Below are 11,272 nucleotides of genomic sequence, written 5' to 3'. Positions count from 1 at the left end.
ATGTTTACATAACACGTACCTAATATCAGAGTGGTAACCAGAAGACCGGGCGCAGCTAGTGACCGACGATCGGCCCGAAATCGCAACAGACGTTGCGCAGTGTAATGTAGCTATCGAGGTGGACGTTCGTTCGATTGGGCTGCCAAAATAACTTTCGACACAATGACCCCCGCGCCTCTTAAAAAATGCCAAAAGAGCACGCACATGGCAGTGGCGGTAGCAGCAACGACATCACGAGTGTTCGCGTCACTGCTATTCGCTTAATTATTATCGAACGCAACGAGAGGCTTGAAAAGTGAAAAATCGTCAGCTTGAATCAACGCTTGCAAAGCTAATTGATACGTACGTAATGAAGTGGAAGGCAGCGTCGAAACTTGCGCGTCGAGCTCGCTGAATCAACTTTGGGTGCCGGCGGCGAAAGGCTTTTTCCGAGCTCAGAACCGAGGCGACTCGAGCGCTAACACCGTAAAAATAGATCCCACGAATCGCCGGAAAGCGACACGCGGAGAAAGAGAGTACGATCGACGAACGCTGGACTTTTTCTCCCTCCTCCCCCTCTCCCTCTCGTTACGAATAGATTTAGCTGATACCGCGGAGGCGGGTGTAAGGACGCTACAGAAAGTGATTTTCAAAATAATGGCTTTTATTCAACGGTCTTTTCTGAACCTTACACGCTAGAATATGAATTGCAACAGTTACGAGTATAAAAGAGGTAAAGAAACAAAACAAAAGTAAACAATGTGCGCGAAAAAAAAAACGAAAGTCAAATGGTGCAAGTTTACGCAAGTATAAAAACACTTTGTACATGAAGGTGCTGAACAACGCCTCAGTCCCAGTCACTACTCTTGATGTCTTGCACCAAGTCGCTACTCTCCAATGGCAGCTCCTCCTCGTCGTCCATAGACTTCTTAGCTTTCTTCGCTTTCCGCTTTGACTTTTTAGCTTCCTTTTTCAGTCGCCTCTCCATTTCCTCAGCAGGAATTTCTAACTCGCTGTCTTCATCGCTGTCCCGTTCGACTCTTTTGGCCTTCCTCTTGATCGACGGTACCTTAAAGTCCGCCGCCATAGTTTCATTCTGTGTCAGCATTTTCAACTTCGTTTGCTCGTGCACCTTAATCCACGACTCGTAGAACTTTCCGATGGGCGTGCCCCCGGTCTTAATCTTCTGTTCCCATAGTTCCACGTCGGCAAGGTCCGCCAGGTTGAAAGTACGCTTCGCGCGCTCGTTCTCGATGAACTTGCGGTTTTCCTCGATCCTGTCCAATAGTTGCTTCATTCTCCGTGTGTAGTTGACTACGTGACACTTTTTCAAAAAGTTCTTCAACTGTAAATCCGAATAATTCAGTTATCTCGACAGTACCATTTGATTCGTTACTTCAATTACTTTTATTATTGTTGTTATTATTATTATTATTATTAACTATTGTTATTATTATTATGCCTACCCTCGTTATCGTGACTAAATACAAGTCTGCAAAGTAAATGGTGTGGCTGTCTTTGGCGGCACTTTCCATTATCAATTCGTACAGATTTTCGATTATCGCGTCCTTGTAGCCATTTTCCTGTGCTTGACTCTTGGATACTCGGAGCATGCACATCAATGAAATGGGTTTCATCGACACGGCTTTGTGTTTCCGGTTAAAATCGTATTGAACCAGTATCTGAATATGAAACGGATAAAAAAAAGAGTTAAATCACTTTTCTCTTCGATTCGTGACAACTAATCATATTCTCACCTCTGTCAAAAATGGTAATGATGGAATGAATACATTTGCTTGTCGAGATATGTTGATGAGCATTTTTACACAATGGAACCGCAACGGATAGTAATAAATGGTGGGAATCAATTTGATTACACCAATAATTATCTAGAATGAAATGCCTCGTTAGTACTCCGTGAACGCGTAAAATTCGACAACAACAGTTAACAACAATAATAATAATAATATTAACTTGAACAAGCGGGTAAATCAAATTCCTCAACATTGAATGTTTCTTTGATACGGGTATGAGGTCCGCCCAAAACCACAAAGAATTAATGTACTGCCAATTATACACAGCTTGGAAATGTTCCTATCGAAATAAAAGTAAAGAATTACTTACAACAATAACTAAAATCTTCGAAAAAATCGTTACCAGGAATATTCATACCTTTTTCTTCAAAGTCAGTGCATTTCGCAGATGGATAGCAAGTTGCCGAATGTACAAAAATGCGTTGGGATAAGTGCAGTCAGTATCGAGCATATAGAGTTCGACAAGAGATCGACGCATAAAATTTATTCCTGGTAGGGTATTTGGCGAAACGAATTTGGCATTTTCTACGTATTTGATATACATAGTCTAAAAATTAATTGTAGAGTAGTTGAAATTTCTCATAAAGTCCATTGCAAACAAAACAGATACCTTTTGTAATCCATTGAGAACTGCAGATTTGCAGGTGGTTGCAATTTTTACGATACAGAGAAATGCTACTACACGTACAATTTCTTCATCTGCAGAGGACCAGTATTTGAGTAAAATTCGTAAAAGTGGTTTACGAAGTGATGAGAAAGATTGAGTAAACGGTAACATAGAGTGCAAATGTTTTAGTAAAACTGAGACGATGTCAGGAGATGAGACACTCTCAAAAACCTAAAATAACGATAGTTGTAAACAGATTGCATACATGAAATCATTGGTTATCTAGGAATATTCAGCATTGCTAATCATGAAAAATACCTTGATGAGACTGGCTAAATAAGATTTGAGAACACCTTTAACCTTTGGAAATCTCTTAGCTTTATGAGCTTCAAAACTAGTTTGGTCTCCAATTTTCAAAAATTTTTTGAAAGCATCTGGAAGCTGCATAATACATAACTGAATGATACCGTTAAAAACTGAAAAGTAAATTGTTGTATGAAAATATTTCTATTTCTATTAGATTAGTTTGAAATAACAGAAAAGAGGCCTACTTGCTCCTCCTTCCACTTTGTACTGTGTTGTCTTATGCTCAGCATCACTAATACTTTCCAGTGCAGCATGAAAAGCTTCGACTACGTATTTAATAGTTTTAGAAGACCTATAATTCATAATCAGCACTATTATTTTCTTGGACTATACATGTTAGCTTAAAAGTTAAATGATTTAGCCGTTTCTTATTACTTATCCACTTGTATTTCTGTCTGCCAATCCTTAAGTAATTTCAATGTAACTTTTGTAGAATCACTGGAAATTTCCATTGATTCATCATCAGCTGGTTCGTAATCTGACTCATCGCTTCCAACCTAGATTAATATAATGTTAAAACTTTTACCAATTTGCTTGTATGATTAGAGACAAAAGACGTCAAAATCAAGAACCTCCAATTCTCCATCGGGAATGTGTCTCAGATCATCATCATCATCATCATCATCTTCAGATAATACATTCTCTTGGTCAGATACATTAAAGTCCAAGAGCTTGGTATCATTCTGTTTCAGGTATTTAAAAAATTCAGGATCAATGTCCTTCAATTTCATAAGAGATTTCCTGTGCTCAGCTGGATCCAAATCACTGTCAGCGCTGTCCGACAAATCATCGGTTGTCTTTGCTGTAAAAATGAAATGGATTTCAAAGTAAATATATAGTTGAACTTGACTATGTTGGAGAATTACCAGCAGGTCTTTTCTTCGTTCTTCTCTTCTTCTTCTCCGGTTTCCTCTCGTCTTCATCAACGGTCTCGTACTCCGCGTCGGTTCCTGCTGCAAAAACAGTACGAGCAATGACGGAGAATACATGCCAAACAAAAAGGTACGACATACCTGATTTTTTCTCGTGCTTTTTAATCTTTTTAGCCGGTACCAATTGTTCTACTGGCTCCATTTTGTCGTCCTCGCTGTCGCTCAGATCCATGTTTTCAAAGTCCTGATTGAAAAAGTCGTCCGTGGTAACTTGCCCTATATTTTTCTTCTTCTTTTTCTTGGCAACATGTTGCTTGGCCATCTTCTCCACAGCTTTGCCTTTATTGAGTTTCATTTTAGATCTAGAAGCGAACAGAAAGAAAAGAACAAGTAAACAGCGTAGTGAGAGTGGAGTTAAATGAAATCGTCGGCAGCGAGCACGCACGTTTGTTACTGAAGAGGCTCTTACTTGTCAATGATGAAAGCTGTGGAACTATCGCGTGCGAGTTGATAGGTTAGGTGATGTTTATTGATGGATGTAGCTTTGCAGTTTGCTTTGCCTTGCTTGATGGAAATTTCAACCTAAGCCAGTTTCGACCATGTTTTGTGAACGTTATCTCACAGATGGCAGCAGTGTGCAAAGTTGGGCGAGGTGACAACACGTGGTACGAAGAGTAGCATGGAGGCTATACCAAAAATAGTTTCCACGAGCATTGGGCAGTGGCACCATGGCAGTGGCTCATTACTCGAGGCTTGTGGTACAGCCGTACAACGACGTGGATGACATCGCGGGTATCCTGCCGAGCGGGTCAACGAATAAGTAGCCGAGAATCGAGACGCGACCACGCGACGGGAGGGGCGCGACGGTCGCGCGCGGACTAGCTTGCCGACGGGAGCCACAAGGCGCGAGACGAGGCAGCATTCGAAAGCGTAGCCGCGCCGCTGGCCGCTGGGCAGGAGGCGAGGCGAGTGCGGGCCCCGGTCGAGCGAGCCGAGAGCGCAAACCGAACACCGACGATACGCACCGCGGAGACGCGCGCGCAACGTCGACGAGCAACGCGGCAGTCTTGGTCTTGACGTAACGTAAGCAAGGCGAGCCGTCAAGGTGTGCAGCTAGCCGAGTTTTTTCTGGCCCGCTCGCTGGCGGTCGCGCGGCGCACTTAGCAGCGAATCAAGTAGCGATCGAGTCGTAGACTCTGGCTCGTGTCCACGAAGCTGTTATGTATATTCATGCGGCCCCGTTCGCAGCGCGCCTCGCCTCGAACATGTAACCACTGCGGCTCGCTCCTGCTCGTCGCCGCGCTGCCCGCGCTCGAGCTCGGGCCGAGCGGCGCGCTCGAGCACTCGCCGCCGCCAGCGCTCGCCAGGTTACGTCACGCTGCGCGCTACTCAATCGCCACTGGCCGCTGGCCGGCTTACCTGAGCGGCTTCGGAAAATCACGCGCGGAGCGGCCACCGCTGGCACTGGCGATGCGCCGAGCGCCGCCCGCCGCGGAGCGCAGCGCTTCCGACCGCGCCGGACGTAGCAGAGCAGCAGCAAGCGTCAGAAGGTGTTGACCGATAAAGGCGTGACTCAAGGTATAGGCGGTTTATCGTGCTGGAATTATCGCTATTCGCAGTCCGCGCGCACTGCGCCACGGAGCGAAGAGCGAGCGAGCGGCTGATAGCCACGCGCTCAGCCTGCTGCGTGCAGTTGTGCTCGTCGCTCCAGCCGCGATCCGCTGCAGCCGAGCATCCGGTCGTTCCCTCGAGGCGGGCGGGCCGCGGGGCGAGTGCGCGTCCGCGGCCGCGCCGGCGGCGAGGTCCAGATGCGGTGGATCGCTGGCTGGCTATTTTTAGCAGGCGCGCGACCATTGCGGGCGTCGAATCGGTGCGGAACGATCGCGCCGCCAGGCCGAGCAACGGTGCATCGATCGGGGCCTTGCATCGATCGCGCACGATCCTCGTAACGACTGCCGCAAGAAAACAGCGGGTGAGCTGCGCGCGAATTGGCGCTCGCGCGCGGCGCGGCGGCGCTTATATAATGAGACGCGAGCTCGCGGCGAGCCGTTCCACACGCTCGCGCGCAGCAGCTCGGGCCGCAGCGTTCGCCGCCCAGGCTCACGCTCCAGCGGCAACCCTCGCCCGCGCGCCTCAGTAAGTGGCCGAGCCAGGCGAGCGCAGCGCGCCGCGGGAGGCCGGGCAGTGCTCCGACAGCCCCGAGCGGCCCAGAGCGGCCCCGCCGACCGACCGCAGCCCAGGCGCCGAGCGCGCTCGCGGGGATGAACGCCACGGCGGACGGGGGCTACGCCGGGTCGTGGCGCGTCGCCAGGCGCGCGGCCATGCTGCTCTACCTGGTGGAGCCCGCCGAGACGAGCTTCGAGCGGCCCGAGCAGGTGCCGGACTACCAGCTTCAGGTAACTCGCCGAGAGACTGCGAGGAGCCCGCCTAATCGATCCGTGGTCGTGCCGCGAGCGCAGGTCTGGCTGCCGTTCTTCGTGCTGATCGCCCTGGAAAACGCGGTGCTGTTCACCAGACAGGCCGGCGACCTGCGCCTCGACGACCAGCTGACCTCGCTGTCGCACTGGATCCTGCAGGAGAGCGCGCGGTAAGCCACCGCGGTGCCCCGCGCCCCATGCCCCGTGCCCCGTGCCCCGTGCCCCTGCTCCGTACGTCCGTCGAGCTCACGCATCGACGCTTGCAGCATCCTGTTCCGCGGCGCCGAGTACTACGCCTACGTGGCGCTCCACGAGCGCTGGCGGCTCTGCAGCTTGGCCTGGGACTCGGCCTGGACCTGGTACATCACGGCCTTGGCCGTCGACTTCTGCTATTACTGGGTACACAGAGCTAATCACGGTGAGTGGAGACACGCGTTATGTAAATCGCCCCCTCCCGCCACGACGCGCGCCGCGCCCCGCGCTGCGCCGCGCTGTTGTAAGGCCGTTTTCCGCGGGCTTTCCGCCTCGGCGTTTGGACCTTTGTGCTGTTCGTCGTCGGTTCGTCGGCCCGACCGCCCGGCGCCGTCTGCTTGGCCGCCGCAGTCCGCGGCGCGCCGGCTCCAGTGTCCTTGCGTTCGCGCTCGATGAGCCGCAGCTTTGCGCTTACATAAGCGCATGAAAATCGATCGACTCGTCGTTGCGCGCGGAGTCTCGAATGTTGCGTGGCTGTTTCAGAGGTGACGTTTCTCTGGGTCCACCATCAGGTGCACCACAGCAGCGAGGAATTCAATCTGGTAGTGGGGCTGCGCCAGTCGGTTCTGCAGCAGTGGTGCAGCTTCGTAAGTGCAAGCTCGGATTGCATACTCGCGGCGGGAAACCGATCCACCGCCTCGGCTCGAGTTCTGCGACGCGCGGCCGCGAGCTAACGCTTCGCGAGACTGTTGCAGATGTTCTACCTGCCGCTGGCCCTGTTCATACCGCCGTCGCACTTCGTGGCTCACCACCAGTTCAACCTGATCTACCAGCTGTGGATCCACACGACGGTCATCGACGAGCTCGGGCCGCTCGAGTGGGTGCTCAACACGCCCAAGCACCACCGCGTGCACCACGGTATCCCCGAGCCGCGCTAACGCCCCGCGCCTGTCGCCAGTCGCCAGACCGCCGCCTGCTTTCTGCCCGCAGGTTGCAATCTGTACTGCCTGGACACCAACTACGGTGGCGTTCTCATCATATGGGACCGGATCTTCGGCACGTTCGCCGAGCAGCGCCCGAAGGAGCAGATCATCTACGGACTGGTGGTCAGCCCGCAGACGCACCAGCCGCTCTACCTGCAGGTCAGTGCGCCACGCGATCCGCGCTGCCGAGCCGGCCGCGTGCTGCATCGCGCCCCGTCGTCTCGTGTTTCAGGCGTTCTACGCCGCGCAGACGGCCCGGCGCAGCCTCGCCGCGGGAAACCTGAGAGACGGCCTGGCGGTGTGGTGGAAGGGCCCCAGCTGGCAGCCCGGCCTGCCGCGGCTGGGCCTCGACCGGTTCAAAGTGAACGTAAGCCGCCGGCCGCCGGCCGCGGACGCGCCTCACGGCTCTGACGGCGCCGCTGTTGCAGGTCAGCTCGCGCGTCAAGTTCCGGGCGCGCGTGCCCGCCTGGCAGAGCTGCTACATCGCGCTGCACTTCTGCCTGGTGCTCCACGCCCACGTGCAGTTGTACGACGAGCCGACGGTAAGCCCCGCGCCGAGCCGCGCGCCGAGCCGCGCCCCGAGCCGCGCCCCGAGCCGCGCACTGATGGCCCTCGCGCCGCTCGCCGCAGGACGCCCGGGGGCCCGCCTGGCTGGGCGCCCTCGTCAACAACGTGTGCGCGCTGACGACGATCGGCCTGCTGCTGGACCACTCGGCGGCGGCGGGCCTGCTCGAGCTGGCGCGCTGCTGCGGCTACCTGTGCCTCCTCGGGGACCGCCAGGCCTGGCTGCCCGGCTGGGTCTACGCCGCCTCCTGCTGCCTCTGGCTGTGGCGCATCGGCCGCGCGCTCGCGCGGCGCACCCGCTAGGCCGGGCCGAGCGCAGCCGACTGGACGGCCGACCGAGCGCGGCCGGCCAGTCGGCGCGCTCGTCGCTCGTGCGTACATTCTTCGTTCGCACGCACGCACACATAGGTATTCCAGTGCGTAATAGTCCGGACGGCTGTATTCTTATCGAGCGCTCTGTTATTTGGAGCATCGTTATCGTCGATAGCGATGCGCTGCGCCGCGCCGACCATGAACCGCCGAGCATCAGGCCGCTCGAGGGTCAACCAATAGCGTCCCATTTGCTTGTGCCTTCGCCGGCGGTCGACGTAGATCTTGTGTTTACACTCGCGCGGCGGCATTGTATCCAGCCTGCAGCCGCTTCGGATGGCGTGCAGCCTTTCGCATATGCTTGCGTCTGTGCGCGTCTGTATTACATAATTATGCTAATGGTTCTACTGAACTGTAGCAAGAGTCGGGGAAAACAAGGATTGCCAATAAAAAAAGCACGCCGTTCCTTTGAAATGCTTACAAAACATGAAAACATGCCTGTTTATTTGCTTCTTTATTTTTCCCTTCAAGACAGCACTATATCATACAACTTGAGGACATACAAATAGCATTCCGAAATTACACGACGATTTACAAGCGCATTTGACAGTGTCGTGCGAAACATTGAGAAGAAAGGGGAAAGCGATCGGATGCAGGCTGCGGCTGGCGCGATGCGGCTTTTCGGGAGGGGCTCCCTCTCGTTCAGCTTGCCGCACGCATTGCACGTCTGATTATGCGTTAGCGGTTGTCTATTGTTATCGTTCGTTAGCCACGAGAATCGCGCCGTGTCGAGGCTGATCCACCTAAAAATAGCCGAGATATGCACGTGGAACGAACGAGCGCCTTTGCGCGCGGCACTTGCACGCGGACAGTCAGTTGCCCCTGCGTTCTCGAGCTGCAATCATCCTTTTCCCCACGGCAGCCGCATCCTCGAAAGGGCATCAATCGCGCGACCAATCCAGCTGCCGACTGCGCAAGCGCCGAAGCGCAGCTGAATCACAAGCGCGCTCGTCGTCGCGACGACTGCACAGTTCCCTCGCGGAGCCTCGGCAGAGATACGCCCAGTTGGAGCGGCGACGATCAAGCGCAAGACTAACGTTATTCTTAGCGTAATCATAATGTACGTGCACTCGTGCGGAGCACCAACTGCACTCCGAAGATGAACACACAAATAATCGACACCTCTTCCATTCGTTATTGTACACTTGTAAAATTCGCTAAGTATATATACTCACATGTATATATGTATACGTATGCATACGCGCTGACAGCCTTATCGTGAATAATATAAAACACTTAAGATTCGAGTACGGATGTGCGGACCCTCCTCGTCATAAACTATGTAAGCATATAAATATACGGAATGAAGGAACCTGCAGCAGGCCTCTTTGCTTAGATAAAAAGGAAATAAATGGATACTGAGGGAATCGAGAGGATGTCGCGTCTGCTTGTCTCGATGTGCGATGAAATCTCGACTCCTCGGCGTCAAACAATCGTGCGTGCAGTGGCAACGCGACCGTCCGCCGCGCTCGCAAAGCCGACTACAGCTCGTGGTCCATGAGTGATCTGCGCAGAGGGAAGTGGCGTGTCAGTGTCGGCGTCGTGGAGTCGACTGCAAGGCAGAAAGCGACGGGCTACTCACCGACGTCGGCCAGTGCCGGCTAAGCCGAGCCCGCCTAGCCCTCGCTGATGCTGTCCTTGTTCGAGCCGTCCTTGCTGTGATCTTGCCCGGGACACTCCAAGCTGTCGGAGGAAACTCGCCTGCTGCTCCGGAACTGCTGTTGCTGCTCGTGCGACGGATCCTTGAGCGAGTCCGAGCTGATGGAGGGGTGCTCGAGCGCGACCCTCAGTTCCAGCGAGTCCGCGCTCTTGCACATGAGGCTGTAGTTGGGCGCGCCCTCGCCCTCCAGCGAGTCCACACTGGTCTCCATCAGGCTGGCCACCGGCTCCGCTGCAAAGAGGAGAGCACGGTCGGCAGTCGATCGGCCGGCCCGGGCGACCGGTGCCCGGTGGCCGCGCGGCCCGCAAGCTCGCTTACCGCGCGCCACGGCGCGTGCGTCGCCTGCGTCGCCCACCGGTGCAACGTCCGGCCGGTCGATCTTGTCGGCGCTCGCCTGGGCCATCCTGATGATGTCGTCGATCTCCTGGATGCGCTTCTCGTAGTCGTCGGAGCCCGAGGTGCTGGGCTGGAAGGAGCCCGCGGGCGTGGCGTCCTGGGCCTCGAGCTTGGCCCTGGCCAGGCTCTCCAGCTTGTAGCGGTTCTCGGGGCTCTCGTGGTCCAGCAGCTCCTCCTCCTCGCGCGCGCGCAGTTCGATGAGGTGGGCCTCCCGGCAGGCCTTCTCCAGCGCCTCGAAGTCGCGCACCGAGGAGCCCGAGGCGTCGTCGCCGAGGCTACTGCCGGGCTTGTAGCGGCCGCGCGGCAGGCTGCCGTTGCTCGACGAGTCCTGCGAGCTGCCCGAGTGCGCACCGGCCTGCAGCGCCGGCCGCGGCTGCTGCTGGCGGCGCGCGCTCTCCTGCGACTGGGCGAGCGCGCTCTCCAGGTGCTCGAACTCCTGCAGCGAGCTCAGCGACAGGTTGTCGTGGTCGCTGGCCCGGAGCAGCCGGCGCGCCGCCAGCGAGTCCAAGTGGTCGGGCGTGCTGCCGAAGCTGCCGCGCATGCTGCCCAGGCTGCCGATCGACTCCTTCTGGCTGCCGAGGCTGCCGATGCGGCTGCCGCCGGCCTCCAGCTCCGCCATGTCCTCCTCCTTGATATCCTCCAGCGGGCCGCGCTCGTACTCGAGCTCGTACAGCCGGCCGGCCTCGCTCTGCTGGAACTGCATCTCCACCCACTTCTTGCTGGCGGCGCTGCCGCTGCCGGCGTCCGGCTCTTCGTCCGAGTACGACCGCGAGTAGCCCTCCTCGTTGGACGCCTGCGGTGGGCTCTCCTCGCTCTCGAACTCGAACAGCTCGCCGCCTTTCTGCGAGGCGGCCTGCTGCCGCTGGCGTTGTTGCTGCTGCTGCTGCTGCTGCTGCTGCTGCTGCTGCTGCTGCTGCTGCTGCTGCTGCTCCTCCTTCGCCAGCAGGTCCTCCACGTCGCGGTCGTACAGCCTGGAGCTCGCCAGCGGGTTCGAGCTGATGCGGATGCCCTTGCCTGTGGGGCAGCCGACGCGTTACACCGTGTCGCTCGGCC

General features: G+C 55.4%; 3 protein-coding genes across 8 annotated transcripts in view; 1 reads left to right on the top strand and 2 right to left on the bottom strand.

Annotated features, from left to right (window-relative positions):
- Positions 1-628: 628 nt before the first annotated feature.
- On the bottom strand, positions 629-5,215 carry LOC131668521 (nucleolar complex protein 2 homolog). Of its 4 annotated transcripts, none has more exons than XM_058942779.1 (13): positions 4,108-5,215; positions 3,780-4,000; positions 3,633-3,719; positions 3,339-3,568; positions 3,142-3,263; positions 2,952-3,058; positions 2,719-2,876; positions 2,404-2,631; positions 2,152-2,340; positions 1,954-2,073; positions 1,737-1,868; positions 1,446-1,661; positions 629-1,324 (listed from the first exon to the last, which is right to left on the bottom strand). In XM_058942779.1, exons 2-13 carry the CDS (start codon positions 3,991-3,993, stop codon positions 827-829), a joined length of 2,301 nt encoding a protein of 766 aa, XP_058798762.1. In that variant the 5' UTR covers positions 3,994-4,000; positions 4,108-5,215; the 3' UTR covers positions 629-826. The 4 variants fall into 4 exon arrangements, with proteins under 4 accessions (XP_058798762.1, XP_058798765.1, XP_058798763.1 ...); XM_058942782.1 differs by having other exon boundaries at positions 3,633-3,716; XM_058942780.1 differs by having other exon boundaries at positions 4,084-4,179.
- A 198-nt stretch (positions 5,216-5,413) lies between these two features.
- LOC131668522 (alkylglycerol monooxygenase-like) lies at positions 5,414-8,585 on the top strand. Of its 3 annotated transcripts, XR_009302290.1 has the most exons (10): positions 5,440-6,034; positions 6,098-6,225; positions 6,322-6,473; positions 6,791-6,894; positions 7,003-7,165; positions 7,238-7,389; positions 7,463-7,597; positions 7,659-7,772; positions 7,861-8,202; positions 8,282-8,576. XR_009302290.1 is itself a non-coding variant. In XM_058942783.1 (9 exons), the coding sequence occupies exons 1-9, from the start codon at positions 5,900-5,902 to the stop codon at positions 8,095-8,097; spliced, it is 1,320 nt and encodes a 439-aa protein (XP_058798766.1). In that variant the 5' UTR covers positions 5,440-5,899; the 3' UTR covers positions 8,098-8,576. The 3 variants fall into 3 exon arrangements, 2 of the variants coding, with proteins under 2 accessions (XP_058798767.1, XP_058798766.1); XM_058942783.1 differs by having other exon boundaries at positions 7,861-8,576; XM_058942784.1 differs by lacking the exon at positions 7,463-7,597 and having other exon boundaries at positions 5,414-6,034; positions 7,861-8,585.
- A 943-nt stretch (positions 8,586-9,528) lies between these two features.
- The window catches only part of LOC131668519 (ankyrin-2-like), a 22,730-nt gene continuing 20,986 nt past the window's right edge, over positions 9,529-11,272 (bottom strand). The window contains exons 21-23 of the mRNA XM_058942774.1: positions 10,142-11,233; positions 9,746-10,054; positions 9,529-9,669 (exon numbers count right to left, since the gene is read on the bottom strand). Coding sequence (XP_058798757.1) covers positions 9,780-10,054; positions 10,142-11,233 — 1,367 coding nt within the window. The 3' untranslated portion in view covers positions 9,529-9,669; positions 9,746-9,779. The remainder of the gene's footprint in view (positions 9,670-9,745; positions 10,055-10,141; positions 11,234-11,272) is intronic.

The sequence above is a fragment of the Phymastichus coffea genome, unplaced genomic scaffold (assembly GCF_024137745.1).
Source record: "Phymastichus coffea isolate CEN01 unplaced genomic scaffold, Cenicafe_Pcof_1.1 PCOF00078, whole genome shotgun sequence".
Classification (NCBI taxonomy): Eukaryota; Metazoa; Arthropoda; class Insecta; order Hymenoptera; family Eulophidae; genus Phymastichus; species Phymastichus coffea.
This window is presented reverse-complemented; position numbering and strand designations above follow the sequence as displayed.